This window comes from Acinonyx jubatus, chromosome B3, assembly GCF_027475565.1.
Source record: "Acinonyx jubatus isolate Ajub_Pintada_27869175 chromosome B3, VMU_Ajub_asm_v1.0, whole genome shotgun sequence".
NCBI classification, from domain to species: Eukaryota; Metazoa; Chordata; class Mammalia; order Carnivora; family Felidae; genus Acinonyx; species Acinonyx jubatus.
The window spans coordinates 139,476,499-139,496,319 of record NC_069386.1 but is presented as its reverse complement, the minus strand read 5'-3'; the positions used below and the strand labels follow the sequence as shown (position 1 = coordinate 139,496,319).

Genomic DNA, 19,821 nt, shown 5'->3' with positions numbered 1-19,821 from the left:
GTCTAGAGGAGCCTAAGGAGACAAATGTGATCCTGGATCGATCCTGGAACAACAGCAAAAAAGGGTATTAAGGATAAACTAAGGAAATCTAAATACAGTGTGCCTTTAATTAATAAAAATGTATCACCGTGGTGGCATACTAAATGTAGAACGTTAATCGTAGGGGAACCTGGGTGCGGGGTGTATGGGAACTGTCTGTATTATCCCTGTAACTCTTCTGTAAATCTAACACTACTCTGAAATTAAAAAAACAAAATTATTTGAAATGCTAGCAGAATTTGTTTTGTCCATCACAGAATTAAATCTGCCTCAATTTATGTTCTTGAAAACAATAACAAAACTGCCTAGAATGCCAAGTGTTTAATGAACCAGAACTTTTCGGCCCCTAAAGCAGAAGGCTAGGCTTCCTTCTTTCTTTTTAATTTTTTTTTTATTTAAAAAATTTTTTTAATGTTTATTTATTTTTGAGAGAGAGACAGAGCTCGAGAGGGGAAGGGCCAGAGAGAGAGGGAGACACAGAATCCGAAGCAGGCTCCAGGCTCCGAGCTGTCAGCGCAGAGCCCGACATGGGGCTCGAACCCATGAACTGCGAGATCATGACTTGAGCCGAAGCCTGACGCTTCACTAACAAAGCCACCCAGGCGTCCCAGCTTCCTTCTTTTGTTAAATGTGACCGAAAATGGCAAAAGCCACAGGCGGCTCCCTAGCCAGAGCATGAAGCCCTTCGCCACCCTCTATGCTCTCTTTCCTCATCTCCCGAGCACCTGCTCACTCAAGGGCTTGGGGCGCATTGGGAGCTAGCATTCCTCAGTGGAAGCAGCACGGCTCCCAAACCACGATTCCCCATCTTCTCTCGCACACAGCGTGCTGGTCCCCAGGACCCTCCTCCCCAGCAGGAAGACAGGCACTGTCACGGCCACTCTTCCTCCTCTCTCTGCTTTGTCCACCATCTTGGCCCCATTCTGGGTTGTTATTTTTTTTTAAGTACATGTACTGTGTTAAACAGAGTCCCCCACATTCATGTTCACCCAGAACCTCAGGATATGACCTTACTTGGAAATAGGGTCTTTGGAGATGTAATTAGTTAACATGAGGTCATACAGGATTAGGGTGGGCCCTGAACCCAATGATGGTGCCCTTGTGAGGAGCAGAGAAGAGACACAGAGCCTCCCTGGGGAGGAGGCCATGTCCCTGTGGACGCAGAGCTTGGAGCAAAGCGTCCAGAGGCCAGGGAATGCCAAGGGTGGCCAGCAGCCACGGAAGTGGGGAGAGGGGCCTGGGACAGACTCCCTTAGAGCCTCTGGAAGGAACCAAGCCTGCCCGCCCCTCAATTTCAGTCCAGCAGCACTGATCTCGGACTGCCGGCCTCCAGGACTGGGAGAGAATACATCCATTGTTATAAGCCTCCCAGTTTGTGGTCACCTGTCATGGCAGCCCTAGAGATGAGAACGACCCATATGTGAGCCTGTCTGTCCCTTCCGTTCCTGCCTGTCCAGCCTGTCCCCGCAGCACGACTCCTAGCCCCAAGGATGGGTCTCCGGGGCGCTCCGTCAGCCGGGTCCAGGCTTGCCTCCCCGTGACCCTCACCTTGATGTCCCTCACCACCACCTCCAACGGCCCCCAGGAGCCACCGCACCATGTTGCACGTAACCAGGACTGACAAGGGACCTGCACATCTGGGGGCTCCTACTTCACAACCAGCCCGGGGAGGGGAGAGGACACCACCATCCCGACTCCTGGGTTAGTGCACCTCCCCGCCACCCAGCCAGTCAGGATCTGGGCTTTTGTAACCTCAGCCATCTGCTCTCATTCTATCCGTACGACTGTATTTTTCCTAACGTGTCCCCAGGTGCTTCCGTGTGCCCCCCACAAACCAACAAGCCAAACATTCCACCTCCTCAGCTCTGCTCTTGCTGGGCTAGCGAACGTGGGTGTGTGCACTCACCTGGAGGGCATGCTACGATACACTAAGCGGGGCTCCGGCCCATAGTGTTTCCGATCCTGGGTCTGGGGTGCAGCCTAAGAATCTGCCTTTCTAGCAAGCTCTCAGGGCATGCCTCCGTTGCTCCAGGGACCCCGCTTTGAGACCCACAGGCTACGCCGCTGTCCTCTCCTGGGCATTTCTGCCCTCCCGGATGGCCTCTCCCAGCTCCTACACCAGTCTGGGCCTCCCAGTTGAGCACTGGCTTACACACTGTTGTTCCAGATGAGCTAATCTCACTCTGCAGAGCAGAGGGGGTCGCAGACGATGCCTGAGCTGGGAGGCGTGTCCCCAAGATCTCTGCACACCCTGCTCCGGGGGCAGGCCGGCCAGGTATGCTGCTCTGTCTCTTGGGCTGACAGCAGAGAGCGAGTCACCCCTCCTGGGCCCCAGGGGCTGATGGGGGGAGCAGTCACCTGAACCTAAAGGGAGAGAAACTGCTTTGGGAGCAGAAGCAACATTCAGCGGAGGGACACAGCCAACCCGAGGGACCCCACGCGGCAGGAGCCAAGGAAGTGAAGGCCCCCCTCTCTCCCCTCCTTCCCCAGCGAGGGCTCCCCGTGTGCAGACCTAACTGGGAGGGGGAGGGCAAGGGCCTCCGGCGTGGTCCCTGCAGGCTGACCTGTGGAGCTGGCCAGAGGAGGGTAAAGAAAGGACCCACAAGGGCGCCTGGGTAACTCCGTCGGTTGAGTTCTTGACCTCGGCTCAGGTCATGGTCTCACGGCTTGGGAGATGGAGCCCCGAGCCGGGCTCTGCGCTGACAGCGGGGAACCTGCTCGGGATTCTCTCTCTCTCCCTCTCTCTCTGCTCCTCTATTGCTCATATTCTCTCTCTCTCTCTCTCAAAAAATAAACAAAATAAACATTAAAAAATAAAAAAGACAGGACCCAGAGGGCCCAAGGAGGATGTCTTGTACCCAGCTCCTCTCTGGCCCCTCGTCCAGGACCCCCACCCCACCCCAACACACACACACACACACACACACACACACACCCCGCCAAACCAGGCTGGGCGAGCCTCCTCCCTGCTCCCACTTCCCTGGCCTGTGCCAGGGGTGTCCTGTGTCACCACACCCAGGACACCACATGGCAGTCGTCTGTTTGTTCACCTGTCCTCTCCATCCACGATGGGAGGCTCCTTGATGGTGGGACCTGCTGTGATGCCCCCACAGAGGAACACAAGTACGTGTCCATCAGACCGCACTGATCTCAAATCCAGTCTCGTCATAACCTCGTTCTGTCCTTCTCCCGAAAGGGAAAATAGGGCTGTGGAAACCCACGGAGAGGATATCAACTGCCCGCAGTGGCTTTCGCACAGGGTGTAACGGATCCCGTACGTCACACTGTCACAGAGTGTCCTCAAAACAAACAGAATTCTTAAAGCTCTGATGAGAAATCATGAAAGAAGGGGCGCCTGGGTGGCTCCGTCGGTTAAGCGTCTGACTTCGGCTCAGGTTACGATTTCGCGATTCGTGGGTTCGAGCCCCGCGTCGGGCTCTGTGATGACAGCTCGGAGCCTGGAGCCTACTTCGGATTCTGTCTCCCTCTCTCTCTGCCCCTCCCCCACTTGCGCTCTGTCTCTGTCTCTCTCAAAAATAAACATTAAAAAAGTTTTTAAAAATAAAAAAATGCAATCATGAAAGAAAACACAGGATGGCAGGGAGGCATGGTGACCACCTCAAAGTGGCAAAGAAGGTGGAGAGACCCCTACTTTGGCAAGATCTCGCTGGCTGTGCCGCTCTTGGTAACATCCTCAGGCTGTCACGGCCACGGGCTTGGTCAAGAGCACCACAGCTGCCACCAACATGCCTAGTAACTGCGTATTTTGCACGTGACGCCTCCTCAGGTCGCTGCCAGGTTTGCCCATCTGGACGTGGTTAGCCACTCAAGGAGGAAAGGCGGCTGCCATAAAGGGAATGTTCTGGAAGAAAAAACACCTGCTAACGTCCAGTGTGAACAGGCAGCAGCCTGGATTGCGAGGGGGAGGACAGGAGGATACGAGAGCAGCCTGTAGGACAATCCGTCATCTTCAGACGGGCAACGTTTACAACTGTGGAGGAGAAACTGCACCGAGGGAAGGGCTCACACGCAATTTCCGCTCATCAGGTGCTGAGATAAATGACTCCTCTGTTTCCATACGACACTAAGATAGGAGACATTCTGCTGGTTCATAAACGGGATTTTTAAAATAACATTTCAATTGTTCCTAGGGGCAAAACGTAGACACACAGCACGAAAGAAGAATTTCTAAAATCAAAAGAGAATGCATGATGAATGGCATGTATTTGGAATGCATTCATTGGGGGGGGGGGGGGCAGGATGGTTGGGAGCTCACATCTCAAGGGACGTTGGGAAGCACAGAGCAATAAAGGAATCACACAGGACCGGCCCGACTCAGCGCGGCTTACTTCAAGGAGCCTCAGAGAAGTCACCACCCTTCCGGGCCCTCGCTTCTTAAAAATAAGGATCCCAGCGCCCACCCTGCAGGGCTCCCAGAGCACTGGGAGTGAGGAGTGGAAAGGTGTTAGCATCGTGTCCGGGTCCGAGCGCAGCAGGCACGGGAGGAGTGGGAGCTATTATCCCACGGCCGCGGCTACATCCAGGACAGAATGCTTTGGACATCAGGGTGCAGTCAGGTACCCTGAATGCGATGTGGGAAGAATTAATGTAGCGTTTCAGTTGTGATCCGAGATACCTGAGGCAGAGTTAATTAGGCCTGAATACAGGAGCAACATTTAAAGTGGTAAATATGAATTACTTGCTGGTGAGCACGGAACAAAGCGGACAATCCCTGATACTGGGACAAGGACTACGTTTTCCATTAAAATGTCACAGCACTCCCCTGGCGCTGAGATGGAAATCAGCCATGCATACATACAATGGGTCTATTGTGAATTTAACTCCAAATCAGAAGACTCCTTATCTTCTTGAGAACAGGCCACCAGCCTCTGGGCACTTGCTCCTTGCTCCTGTCCTCAGGGCAGGTGAAGATCAGTTTACGTGGTAAAACAGGAGTCATTTTTACTTTAATTTTTTTTAATGTTTATGCATTTTTCAGAGACAAAGAGAGACCGAGCATGAGCAGGGGAGGGGCGGAGAGAGAGGGAGACACAGAATCCGAAGCCGGCTCCAGGCTCCGAGCTGTCAGCACAGAGCTCGACACGGGGCTTGAACTCACGAACCGTGAGATGATGCCTGAAGTTGAAGTCAGGTGCTCAACCACCTGAGCCACCCAGGTGCCCCCCAATTTTTTTTTAACAATAAATTTTTGAGAGACAGAGACAGAGCCACAAGCTGGGGAGGGGCAGAGAGAGAGGGAGACACAGAATCCCAAGCAGGCTCCAGGCTCCGAGCTGTCAGCACAGAGCCCGACGCGGGGCTCGAACCCACCAACCGTGAGACCATGACCTGAGCCGAAGCTGGATGCTCAACCGACCGAGGCACCCAGGCGCCCCAGAAAAGTGTCACGTTTAAAACACGAATTTCTTCTGCTTATTACTCCAAAGAACATTTAGAAACCAACTAAACGTATAAAGAAGAAAAAAAGGTCACAATCCCACCACTCGGGAAAAAAAAAAGTCAATGAAAACACTTGGTTATACTTCTTTCCAGTCTTTTTGCGTAGATTTGTCTATTAACTTGAATTTTACAGTGTATACAGGTTTCTATCTTGCTTGTGACTCTTAATGTGATGCACAGGTGCTTTCCCTGTTGCTACCAGTAACGTGAACGTTTTTAACGAGGACCCAGTGTTCGATCATACAGAGTGCTGCAGTTTTTGGCCCCTGTAGCTTGCACTCCCTCTGCTCCTTTTTTTAAAAACTTTTTTGTTTTTAACATTTATTCATCTTTGAGAGACACAGAGAGAGCGTGAGTGGGGGAGGAGCAGAGAGAGCGGGAGACACAATCTGAAGCAGGTTCCAGGCTCTGAGCTGTGTCAGCACAGGGCCTGATGCGGGGCTCAAACCCACGGACCGCGAGATCATGACCTGAACTGAAGTGGGTCGCTTAAACGACCGAGCCACCTGGGCGCCCCTCCCTCTGCTCCTTTCTATCCAAGTATTCTCCAATATGCATGGTGTTGCAATGAACTCCTTTATTCATACAGCACATTTCTGTATTTATACTCACAACAGCAATCAGTATACATGGGGGTCTTCTTACCGCATTGTTAGGTAGCAGGGAAATCTATTTGATTCTCTTCTCCCCAGTACAGGGTAACCCAAGGTCAGCAAAATTAAACATACCAAATCTCCGCATCTGAAGGTCAATCTGACATAAGCAGGGCAACCTTTGCGGTCTGAGGTTGTCTGTAGGTAAGAAGCGTGACAGGGCAACCCGTTCTCAATACTTAAAAAAACCCCAAAGGCAAAAGAAAACACGAATAACAATGTCTGGGGGGGCTTCGGTGGAGACTTAGTAACTCCTAAGCCCCAGGACGGCATCACTGGTTAAAAATCCCGGCACCAGGAGAATGTTGCCAGGGAAAAGCGGTGTGAGTCACAGCTCCCTCCTATATACACTCTGTGTCCACAGGCCCAGCATCTGATGGCTTGGCCACAATCTCCCCCCTGTCTCAGGAAGCCACAAACTTGATCTGTTAGTGAATTATTTTCCCGAGAAGGCAGTTCTCATTGTTACGCGAGTGAAGTCATACGAAGAAGAATAACGTGAAGAATAAAGTAAGTCAAAGCTTCGACCTTCGAACAAAGTGAAGTACTACCATGGAAAGGGATTTACAGCCTCACGGGCAACCCTGGGGCTACTGTATAGACTCTGAGGTCTGCCCATCGGGGTGACTGTGGCACAGACACGGCACACACTTCCTTCGAGCTGAGCCGTGCTGAGCACTTTGAAAGCTCACTGCCTACCAGCGTGGCCGGTTTCTTGCTGCACCACCATTCCTGTCGCTGGGCCAACAGCACGAAGTTAGGTGCCCAAAGCTCAGAACATTGAACCCTAAGGTTCAGACAACTGACCTTGGGGGGGAACATCACTTAATACTTAAAAGTTAGAATGCCCTGAGTCCTGTCTGCTTCGAGCCTGTAGGAGGACAGCAAGCCAAAATAATGTGAAGCGGCCTTTTACACACAGAGGAGGTTTGTGTCAAATCCGTCCGGTCTGGAAGATCCCCCAACTGAACCATGGCTCCTGAGTGTCAGCTACCCAGAGGCAGGTGCACATGTACCAACACGGCTCTCTCCCGAAGGAAAGCAGCGACCCAGAGCCTCTGATGGGCCCACTTCTCCACCTCCCCACCTCCAGTTCCACTGTCCTGTAATTAACTGCTTACGAGGCGGGAAAGTCATGGCCCGTTCCATGTGGGGGATGCCACCCCACTCACCAGCTTTCTTATGACCTTTGTTCTATTTCTCGGCGTGACCCTCCGGCTTTATACCGTGATTTACTTTTACTTATGAAAACAATATTATGTTAAAAAAAACACATCAGATCTCACTATGAAAAGAAACTATTCTCTTAGAGGAAGTTTCATAAAACTTTACTCTTAATCAAGAAAAGAAACAGGCAGGCCTCTTGCATTATTTTTTTTCCCTAATTTTTTTTAAAAATAGACGTATTGGAAGTCTGAAATTTTATATAAAGCAACGACTTCAAATGTACCCTTTAGGGTATAGTAGTCATCAGATTTATTTTTGGAAAGCTGAGTAGGTCAAGAATACCTAAAATAACTTAGTTTCTATTTAAAATTCCCTAATGACTTTGTAACTTAGAAGGAGAAAAACAGTACTTAAAAAGATTATTCGAGGGGCGCCTGGGTGGCTCGGTTGGTTAAGTGTACGATTTCGGCTCAGGTCCCGATATCACAGCTCATGAGTTCGAGCCCCGTGTCGGGCTCTGTGCTGACAGCTTGGAGCCTGGAATCTGCTTCAGGTTCTGTGTCTCCCTATCTCTCTGCTCCTCCCCTGCTCACACTCTGTCTCTTTGCCCCTCCCCAACTCACGATCTCTCTCTCTCTCTCTCAAACATAAATAAACATTTAAAAAAAAAAGATTCTTTGAGATGTATTCGTGTATGGTATCAGAGGGTAGCTACACTTGTGGTGAGCAGGGCGTAAGGTAGAAATGGTACACCTGAAATTAACGTAACATTGTAACATCATGTAGCAACTATGCTCAGATACATGAATTACAGAAAACATGTCAACGTGGTCCACAAGTATATCTCACATAGAGCTGGTGATGATTACCCTGAAGGAAGGAGAAATACATTTTTTCCTACAGACATGGGAAAATGTAGCCAAGGACTTGAGAGAAAACTAGCATATGTGACATCAGACAGTACCCTCTCCTGACTCCAGGAAAAACATGGAAAGTGTGAAATAATTCGTTAAATCCAAGCAAACAAACAAACAAACAAAGCTAATTTTAAAGGGACATTTACATAGCAGTGTGATCTGCAATGTTTTAAGTAAAGGAATTTGACAGCCAAGATGAATTCTGTTTCCTAAAGTTAGCCACAAGGAGCGGGGATCTGGTAAAAGATGAGCAAGGTCTATGGGTTCAAAATGGACATCAGGCAACCGAGTACGATTAGCAGGAAACTTCTATGAGGCGTCGTACTTGCAAAATTTTAAGAGGAGGGTCACTACAAAGTTACTTCAAACACAAATAGTGCTTTCTTATATTTCACTCACGGGCGTCACAGGGAAATGAAATGATTTAAATTTGCCAGAAACCAGGGGCGCCTGGGCTCGGTCGGTTAAGCATCCGACTTCGGCTCAGGTCATGATCTCGTGTGGTTCCTGGGTTCAAGCCGCGCGTCAGGCTCTGTGCTGACAGCTCAGAGCCTGGAGCCACCTTCAGATTCTGTGTCTCCCTCTCTCTCTGTGCCTCCCCCGCTTGTGTTGGCTCGCTCTCTCTCTCTCTCTCTCTCTCTCTCTCTCTCAAAAATAAACATTAAAAAATGTTTTAGGGGCACCTGGTGGCTCAGTCGGTTAAGCATCCGACTTCGGCTCAGGTCATCATCTCGCGGTTCATGGGTTCGAGCCCCCTGTCAGGCTCTATGCTGACAGCTCAGAGCCTGAAACCTGCTTTGGATTCCATGTCTCCCTCTCTCTCTAACCCTCCCCTGCTTGTGCTCCGTCTCTCTGTCTCTCTCTGAAAACTAAATAAACATTAAAAAAGTTAAAAAAAATAAATTTGCCAGAAACCCACGAGATACAGACTCTGTAGCTGGCTACGCTCTCCTGGACAGCAGAGTAGGACATTCAAAGGACACAGCAGGCTGTGCCCGGAAGGAGCTTCCTAAGCTTGCGGGTTCTGAGCTCCTCAGGGAAGGGCCTGCCCCTTGGGGGCCCCCAGTCCTGGGCAGAGCTTCGCTGTGGCGTAGGATCATTAATTGGTGGCTGTGCTGAACAGAATGGCAGCACAGAAGCTGAGTACACGGAAAGAGAGGAGAGTTGTCAGAAAGTTTCTGGGTGGAACAGACTCCAAGGCACCCAGAGGATCATGGGGGTTTCCTTGTGCTCGGCTCTGCCTTGCAAGATAAACCTGTGCTCCCAGCGGTGGGTGGCCCCTGGATGGCTCCCTCCTTGACTCCACAAGCATGTTCTGGCCACCTGCACATGTAACCACAGGCTAACGATCCCCTCATGTCAAGCCAAAGATAACTAAGTAAAGTTAAAGACCCTGTCCTGCCTCGTGTGATGGTTTGGGATTTGCTGAGAGCCCTTCCCTGATCTTCTGAGGTTCTGTCGCTGTTGAGGAGGGCCTGCATCCGCCAGGGCAAGCGTCCTCCGCGAGACCAAGTCTAGCGCTGCCCCCATGCCTCTACGGCACCCACCTTTGGTAGGTCCTTTCCTGTTCAGCACCGCCTGCTGTTCCTCCGTGATGTTCAGCCGCCGGACCACGTCGGCCAGCGCCGATTTGAGCAGCTGGATATCGTCTTCTTGCATCTGGACGCGCTGCTCCAGGGAGGCAATGCGGTCCATCACCTCCATGCTACTCGCGGCGGAAGCGCTGTCATCTAAACCAAAGGAGAGGAACAAGTGACTCTCGAGTGCCCCCCGGAGGGATGGGACCGACCCGCACGCCCGGAGCGTATTGCTGGGACACGGTACCATTCATATTCTGGAGGCCACTGCTCTCGTGCAGAAACCACGGGCCGTCTCGTGTAACACAGAACTACAACGTCTCACTCTGCTCTAGTCTTTAGTGATTCTGTTCGTGCTTTTCATTTCCTCTTAGCTGAGGTTTTATTTATTTATTTTTTTTTTCAAGTTTTTTTTTTTTTTTAACATTATTTATTATTGAGAGACAGAGAGAGACAGAGCATGAGCAGGGGAGGGGCCGAGAGACGGGGAGACCCAGAATCCGAAGCAGGCTCCAGGCTCCCAGCTGTCAGCACAGAGCCCAATGCTGATGCGGGGCTCGAACTCACAAACTGCGAGATCATGACCCGAGCAGAAGTTGGACGCTTAACCGACTCAGCCACTCATGCGCCCCTCTTAGCTGAGGTTTTAAGCGCTATTGTATTATTCTAGACACGGGCCAATGCATGTTCTTTCCCATGACATTTGGAGACCTCAGAGGTAGAGGAGGGACCAGCGTGCATCTCCCCTCACATGGCAGAAATCCACCCCCTGCCCCCATCACCGTCTCGCTTTTGTTCTGACCATGCTAACTGAAGGGTTGGCCAGATAATCCCAAGACAACACTATCCCCTGAAACCAATGTTACACTATATGTTAACTAGAAGTTATTTTTTTTAATGTTTATTTTTGAGAGAGAGAGAGAGAGAGAGACGCAGAATCCGAAGCAGGCTCCAGGCCCCGAGCTGTCAGCACAGAGCTGGACGCGGGGCTCAAACCCACGAACTGTGAGATCATGACCTGAGCCAAGGTTGGACGCTTAACCGACTGGGCCACCCATGCGCCCCACCTAACTGGAATTTAAATAAAAATTTTGGGGAAAAAAAAGGCTTGGGGCACCCCGGTACCTCAGTCAGTTAAGTGTCCAACTCTTGGTTTCGGCTCAGGTCACAATCCCATGGTTTTTTGAGTTCGAACCCCACATCAGGCTCTGTGCTGACAGCGGGGATCCTGGTTGGGATTCTCTCTCTCTCCGTCTCTTTCTGCCCCTCCCCTGCTCACATTCTCTCTCTCTCTCGTGATAAATAAATAATTTATTTATTTATCGTGATGTATTATCTTTCCCACATAAAATAGCCTTAACACAGCGCTTCTCAGACACTGTGGCCTCAGGACTCCTTTACATCAGCAACACTTACTGGGGACCACAAATCACTTTTGTGTGTGTGAATTGTGTCTATCAGTATCTGCTGTGCTGAAAATTAAAACAGCATTTTATAAATATGTGAGCATGACTCAGCTACAAAGAACCAAAGTATCACATATTAAGTAGCCCATTTTTATGGAGAAACTGCTATCTTTTTAAAAACGAAAATAATTTTGTGAAAGGACTGACATCTTTGACTGTTTAAAAATTTTCTTTCATGGCTGACTTACTAGCGAAGAACCAGATTCGTTTATGTATTCAGTCTGCTGTGCTATGTTATTTTGGTTGAAGTATATAAAGAACATTTGGCCTCACACTGACACGCAGTAGGGAAAGGAAGAAGTATTTTAATAGCCTCTTCAGATACTTATGGATAATCTTTGTTATTCGATGAAAACACGAGAGATGGTAACGTTATAGAAGTTAGCTGCAATGTGGAATCTAAGACCACATAAATACGATTTTTTACTTCGTTAAAATAACGGAAGAAAACGAAACAAGACTACACCATGTATCAGTCATGCCTGTTAAGGGCCGGCTAGTCTGACAAAGTAACATGATCTGTCTGCTAAGCACCCCGTGACCTCGATGGCAATCCCAGCCTCTCGCACGGAGCTGTTAATCGCCAGTTCCTTACCAAGGCCTCCCGTGTCCCATAAGGTCTCCTGGCCTCTGCAAACCCATTTCACATCGTCCCTTCTTTCCCTCCATGCTTCAGTCACACTGACCTCTCTCTCTTTGGTATCTGCTGTTGCCTTCGCTTGAAACATTTCTTAACAAGCTTTTTTTGCTTGTTCTGTTTTCTGTTCTTAGGTGTCGGCTCAAACAGAGCTCTTCAGAGAACCTTCCTAACAACCTTACCTAAGGCTGGTGCTCCGATCACGTCAACCTTATTTATTCCTTTCATAGCATTACTGTGCTCTTGCTTGATTATCTTCTACGTCCCAACTATAAAACCTAAGTACCACAGAGTTGCGCCTGTTTCCAGGTAGGACAGACCCCTTGTGGACAGCACCTTCCTGCAGAAGGCAATTTTAAGCCTGGAAATTACACAAAGAGCAACTACTTGAAGGTACTGGAGAGGAGACACAGGTATATAAACTCTGGTGGGGAGTTTACACTCACTTGGAAAAATATACAAGAAACTCCTTTCCATGGCTTTTAGCCAGAGTTAAATGGTACTCGCGGTGGGGTTAAGGGTACATGTGGGAAGACCCCACAGCCATTTTGTGCTAAGAAAGCCAAAACGTGAAGTCCAAAAACTGTGACCACTGAAGAGAGTGGGGAAATCCCAGAAGGGAAGAAGCCAGAGCGGGGGGATTCCCAAACTCTGTCTATCCCATCTCTGGCTGACCTGCGGATCACACCCGCATAGAACAGAGTCAAGTGTTACAGCTAAGAGCAGAAGATCAGAACTGAGATCGGAGGCACTGCCCAAGAAGCAGTTAGCAGTTCAAGTCCAACCAAGGAAAGCAGCCACTAAGACAAAGGAAAGAACACTTCTTAGAGGGAAATCATGGAATACAAAATCCCCACAACCTAAGATTCATAATGTCCAGGATATAATCCAAAATTACTCAACATACTTAAGAATCAACAAGCGGAACACATTCTCAAGAGAAAAGAAAATAAATGGAGTCCAACTCCAGGATGAACAAAATGTTGGAACTAACAGATACGGAAAATGAGGTTATTTCCAGTGAATGAAAATTTCAGTGGAGAAGGGGGAATTACTGGCAGAGAAACAGAAACAACATAAAAATGAACCAAATGGAAATTTCAGAACTGAAGAACACATTTTCGGAAGTAAAGAGTTCACTGAACGGGTGCAGCTGCATGGACGTGATGGAGGAAAGACACGTAAACCTGAGGACGGGGCAAGAGGAAGTATCCAGGGTAAAGAACACAGAGATAAGAATTGGGGGAAAAAAATTAACCAAGTCCCTTGGGGATTTGTTAGATGACCTCAACCAGTCCAATGTACATTAAGTTGGAACAGAAGAAGAAAGAGGACAAGGCAGAAAAAAAATCTGAAAAATAAAGGCCTCCCCCCCAATCCTAAATTTGATGAAGGACAGAAACAGAAAACAACAAAATGTTTAACAAATTCCAAGCAAAATAAACACCAAGAAACCCACCTCAAGGTATATCGTAATCAAACTGCTGAAAACTAGATTAAGGGCACGTACTGAAAGCAGCAAGAGCAAACTGACGTGGTCTATACTGGGCAAGGACCATGGATGGAGACTAGAAGAGAATGCAACATCTCTAAAGTACGGAATGGAAAAAATCCAATCCGGAATTCTATATCCAGCAAAAGTAGCCTCTAACAGTGAAGGTTTAAAAAAAAAAAGAAAAAGCATTTTCAGATAAATGGAAACTGAAAGAATTCATTGCCAGCAGATCTATGTTCTAAGAAGTCCCACAGCAAGTTCTTCAGGGTAAAGGGAGATTATAGAAGATGGAAACTCAGATACTCCAGAAAGAATGAAAATCACTGGAAGTGATAAATATCTGAATGAGTTCAAGACTTTTTTCTTCTTTTTGCAGTTTCCTGTTAATGTTCTTAAAAACCTTTACATTTTTAAAGATGAAAATTATAGGGGCACCTGGATGGCTCAGTTGGTTAAGCTTCTGACTTCGACTCAGGTCATGATCTCACGATTCGTGAGTTTGAGCCCCGCGTTGGGCTCTGTGCTGACAGCTCCGAGCCTGGAGCCTGCTTTGGCTTCTGTGTCTCCCTCTCTCTCTGCCCCTCCCCTGCTCATGCTCTGTCTCTGTCTCAACTATAAATAAAAACATTCAAAAAAATAAAAAAAAATAAAGATGAAAATTGTTAACACTGGTAAGATTTATAGGTGTGTACATGTAATACATATAACTACCATAACACAAAGGATGGGGAAGATATGGATCTATAAGATTTTAATATTTTATATGAGATTTTAATATTTTACACAAGATTTTAATATTATACATTATTAACTGAAGAGACCTGTGAAAAGTTAAAGATGTATATTGTAACCCCCAGAGAACTACTAAAGAATAATGCAAATAAGTATAGGTGAACAACAAAAATATTACATTGAAATTCTATATTCAAATAATCCAAAAGGAGAGAAAAGAAGGAAAGAGGAACAAAAAGTAGACAAATAGGAGAAAAAAAGTAAAATGATAAACCCAAACCTAACATAGCAATAAACACTGGTGTTACATTAATGCACTAATTTCTTTAAACACATCAATTAAAAGTCTGAGAATGTCAGGAAAAAAAAAAAAAAACCAATACCCAACTATAGGCTGCCTACAAGATACATACTTTAAATACAAAGACACAGACAGGCTGAAAATAAATGAATAAAGAAAAGGACATAGCATGCAAACAATAAGCATAAGAAAGCTAGAGTGGAAATATTAATAATCAGATAACATAGATGCCAAATAAAATGTATTACCAGAGATAAAGAGGACCATTTCATAATGAAAACAGGATCAATTTATCAGAAAGACAATCACAATAACAGAGGTTTAAAATACACGAAGCAAAAATTGACAGAATTAAAGTGGGAAATAGACAATTCCACAATTATTCCTGAAGATTCCATCACTCCTCTCTCAGCAACTGATAGGACAATTAATTTTTAAAAAATCACTCAAGACATAGAAGTTTTGAACAGCATTATAAACCAGTTTGACTTAACTGATATGTATGGAAAACTATACTCAACAATGGCAGTGCACACGACACATTCACCAGGACACATCAGGTTCTGGGCAAAAAAAGCAGACCGGAACAAACTTAAAGACTAGAAGAGTATGTTCTCTGACCACGGTGGCATTAAATTAGAAATCAAAAACAAGACCACACGGAAAACCCCTACTATTTGTAAATTAAACAAGATACTTCTAAATAATCATTAAGTCAAAGACAACATCACAGGACAACTTAGAAAATATTTTTAATTAAACGATAGTGAAAATGTAACATTTCAAAATGTGTGGGACACACAAGGACAAGCTAAAGCAGGTCCTTGAGGAAAATTAATAGCTTTAAGATCTCTTTGTTAGAAGAGGAGACAATCCTCAAATCAATGATTCTCAACTTTCACTAGTAACTAGAAAAAGAAGAGCAAATTAAAACAAAATCAAGCAAGGGGCACCTGGGTGGTTCAGTTGGTTGAGCATCTGACTTCGGCTCAGGTCACGATCTCACAGTCCATGAGTTCGAGCCCCACGTTGGGCTCTGTGCTGACAGCTCAGAGCCTGGAGCCTGCTTTGGATTCTGTGTCCCTCCCTCTCTCTGCCCTTCCCCCCTCATGCTCTGTCTTGCTCTGTCTCTCAAAAATAAATAAATGTTAGAAACGAAATCAAGCAAAAAGAAGAGAAATAAGAAAAGAGATGAAGTCAGTGGGATAAAACATGGACAAACAAAGAAAATCAACGAAATCAGAAGCTGGCTGCTCTCTGAGAACATCGATCAAATGTAAGCTCCATAAAAGCAGAAATCTTTTCTGCTGGTCCACCGAGTTATTCTCCTAATATGTAACACAGGGTAGGAACTCAATAAATATTTGGAACATGGATGAATAGATGGGTAAATGGGTATCTGGATTTCATCTGGGAAAACAGGAGCAAGCAGGGGTTGGCCTTGATGGATAAAAACATTTATGTAGAAAGGCAAGAAGAGCCACATTCCAGACAACGGAAACAACTGAAACAAAGACAAGGGAACTGAGAAGCATAAGAAGTACTCAGAGAATCGTGGCCTTTGAAATTGAAATCTACCATTTTGTAATTTCTGCTTACTGGATATGAATCTGCCATGCCCCTCAATTCAAGTTCTGTCGACGTTCTAAGTAACAGATAATAGTTTCATACACAAACATTTTTCAAGTGTGTCTATGGTACTTGAGACAGAATAACGGGTATTAAATGCTGGACAACCCAAAGAACTCATCAAGCATTCACATACATGTAGAACTTAACAGATCCTATGAGGGAAACACTGTAGAACTCTTTAAAAACACGTCACAGACCTATCTCTCCCAAGAAATCAAACTTGAGGTAAGAATTGGCAAATCATCTTTTCTCACACTCCTTGCCTTCCAAGAACTACATATTCCATTCTCTACGTTCCTAAAGTAGGATTCGTATTGTTTCCGTTGGGAATACTGGTGACTATGTCTTTTTTTTCTCTCTCTCCCAGTTGATGGAGACATAGAAAGAACTTTTTAAAACCCAACAGTCAGAAAACAAACAACCCGATTAAAAAATAGGCAAAAGAGTTCATTGACACTTTGCTAAACTGCAAACAGGCACATGAAAAGATGTTCAGTATCAACGGCCGTTGGGGAAATGCAAATTCAAACCACAATGAGACAAGATATCACTACACGCCCATTAGAGTGGCCAGAATACAAACTATTGACCAAACAAGATGCAGCGAGAATATGGGGCACATGAAACCCTCTTACGTTGCTGGTGGGCACATAAAATGGTACGCTTGCTCTGGAAAAATGGTTTTGCAGTTTCTTACAAAGTTAAATATACACATAGCGCATGACCCAGACTCACCAGAGAAATGGACACCCACATTCATAAAAAGCCTGTACACAAAAATTGGAAGCGGTAAAAACTGCAGCCAACTCAAATGTCCTTCAACTGGTGACTGCATAAACCGTGCTACCTCCGTAGAGTAATAAAAAGGAAGCTGACTACTGATACAGTGGTTTGGGTGGATCTGGAGGGTATTACGCCGAACAAAGGAAGCCAGTCTCCGAAGGTTATGTGCTGTGTTATTCCATTTATGCGATATTTTCCAAAAGACAAAGCTACAGTGAAGGAGAACAGATCGGGGGTTACCAAAAGTTGGGGTAAGGGCACAGCACTCCAGAGTTTTGGGGAATGACGGAAACGTTCCGCATCCTGACAGTGGTGGTGGGTTACACGAATCTATATTGTGTTAAGATACGTAGAACAGTCTCCAAAGAGCAGATTTGTTGAATGTTAACATAGAAAATAAAATAACTTTTGGGGAGTCCAAGGGAGATGTGGTCTACCCATTGGCTTTGTCAGTTAGGGGTTGCTATTTGGATTGTTGAGGCTGGTGGCTATTACGCCTTGAGATCTGAGCAAAGACATATTCCAATGAGAACACCTGCGGCTCACTGGAAAGAGACCGCCCCTAAGGTCTACACCGCTTCTTGCGAACAGACAGCAGTTCTGTGTGATTTCTCCTTCTGTCCCTTGACCTGGATGGGAAAGCAGGAAAGTCCCACTTCATCAGGGCAAGCCAAGTGGAAGGGAGAAGTTGGGGAGGGGGGGGTGTGGATATAAAGGTAGGTTAGCTCTGTCTGTCCCCTGAGAAGCAAGGCAAGAGCTGAATAAAATCTTTCAAAGGGAGGGCAAGCCCGGGTAGCAACTGTCGCACGGGGACCTGGGCCATGGCAGACCTAACTTGGGAGGGTCTCCGGCCTCAGGAAGAAGGATCGAGTGAAGCCATTCCAGAGCCAAAGTAGTGTTGGAGAGGACTTCCAGAAGAGGGATACCGCTAGTCACCAGGAGCGCGGACGCGGGAGTCAGGTCACAGGGGTTCAAATCCCAGCCCTGCCACTTCCCAGCTGTGTGACACAGGGCAAGTTATTGTATCTCCACGTGCCTCAGTTTCCCCACTTGTAAGACAGGAACAACAACAGTTGTCTACCTCAGCAGGTTGCTGTACTATTCAATTAGTTAATATACGTAGAGCTCTTAGGATGCATTTTTGCATATTGTAAATGCTTTATAAATAAATGCAGGCTACAATCAGCCTACAGCCGTTGTCATTGTTAATTATTATCACTGATAAAAATCACCAAAGTTAACCTTTCCTTCAAAATCCCCATGTGTTGTCTGAACACTGTTATGCAAAATAGCACTAAAAAATTAATTAGAGGGGCATCTGGGTGACTCAGTCGGTTGAGCATCCGACTTGGGCTCAGGTCATAATCTTGCGGTGAGTTTGAGCCCCGCATCGGGCTCTGTGCTGACAGCGTGGAGCCTGCTTCGGATCTTCAGTCCCCCTTTCTCTGCCCCTCCCTTGCTTACCCTCTCTCAAAAATAAATAAATATTAAAAAAAATCAATTGGAAATTAGTGTTTTATGAATAAAACATGTTTTCCAAGTCATAAAAGAATCTGGCACGTAGAGTCGTGCATTTCTGTGAGTCAGGGGCTGTTTTGCGTAGACAGCAGCTGTGAGAGACAGTGCACATTGGCTGTGGGGGCCGGCACAGCCCTGAAAAGGACAAAGTTGGCTGCTACCACACCACCTTGCATAGACACACCCCCACACACATCTAAAAATTTACAATGAAAAATAGGATCACTGTGGCCTCAGCGTGCTCTATAGATGGCTTTCATAAAAGTGCAGAAATCAGATTCCATTTTAATTATACTGCCAAATTTGTACAGGGAAAAAAAAAAACCCTAATTTTAATATTTTACCTAAAATAAAAACCTCCCCAAACCCAAAGCACAAAACTCCGACCACCTCAATATCTACCTTCAAATACAAGTGATTACAAACCGAAAGGTCCAGGGGCACCTGGGTGGCTCAGTCGGTTAAGTGTCCAACTTAATTAAGCTCAGGTCACGATCTCTTGGTTTGTGGGTTCGAGCCCCGCGTCGGGCTCTGTGCTGACAGCTCGGAGCCCGGAGCCTGCTGCGGATTCTGTGGCTCCCTCTCTCTCTGACGCTCTGTCTCTCTCTGCCCTGCTCGCGCTCTGTCTCTCTCTTTCTCAAAAATGAATAAACGTTAAAGAGAAAAATTTTAAACACTGAAGATCTGTCTGCTTAAGAGAGCTTCTATTTGCAAGACTTGCTGAACTGGTCCCCGTGACGTAATCCCAGCGCTCTGAAAATCCTGCCGGAACTGCTACCCTAACTAACCTACATGGATTGTCTCACTTCTGCTCCTCAGGTAGCTACTCTCAGGAACAGACTGCAGGACTTCTTGGGAGCAGTGTGAGCTGTCTGTAGTTCTTAACCTTCGTGTGTATAGAAAAGGCCAGTGTTGTTCAACTGACTTTACAAATTCAAATTCAGTTCGCGAAGAAACTGGCGAAAGGAAAAACAAAACCCAAAGCTTGGTCTAACCAACACAAACCACTTCCAGCCTCTGAACATCTCCCAGCATTCTGGGGCACAAGATGGGAGAGGGGATCTGAATTCCATCAAAGAAAAACCTTATCCGATTGGCAATTCAGATGATTAACCCCCCTAGCAAGTTGTGTATGTTATTTTTTTTTAAGGTTTTTAAAGTTTATTTACTTGAGAGAGAGAGTGCGCACATACAGCAGGGCAGGGCAGATGGGGGGGGGGGGGGAGAGAGAGAGAGAGAGAGAGAGAGAGAGAGAGAGAGAGAATCCCAAGCAGGCTCCACACTGTTAGCACAGAGCTTGATGTGGGGCTTGAACTCGTGAACTGTGAGATCATGACCTGAGCCAAAATCAAGAGTCAGAAGCTTAACCGACTGAGCCACCCAGGTGCCCCAAGTTATGTGATTGATTGATTGATTGATTGATTTTAATGTTTATTTATTTTTG

General features: G+C 46.6%; 1 protein-coding gene across 4 annotated transcripts in view; it reads right to left on the bottom strand.

Annotated features, from left to right (window-relative positions):
• Positions 1-19,821, bottom strand: part of EML1 (EMAP like 1) — a 185,158-nt gene that overhangs the window by 67,128 nt on the left and 98,209 nt on the right. For all 4 annotated transcript variants that reach the window (XM_027066600.2, XM_053224927.1, XM_053224925.1 and 1 more), the window contains exon 2: positions 9,784-9,966. In XM_027066600.2, coding sequence (XP_026922401.2) covers positions 9,784-9,966 — 183 coding nt within the window. The remainder of the gene's footprint in view (positions 1-9,783; positions 9,967-19,821) is intronic.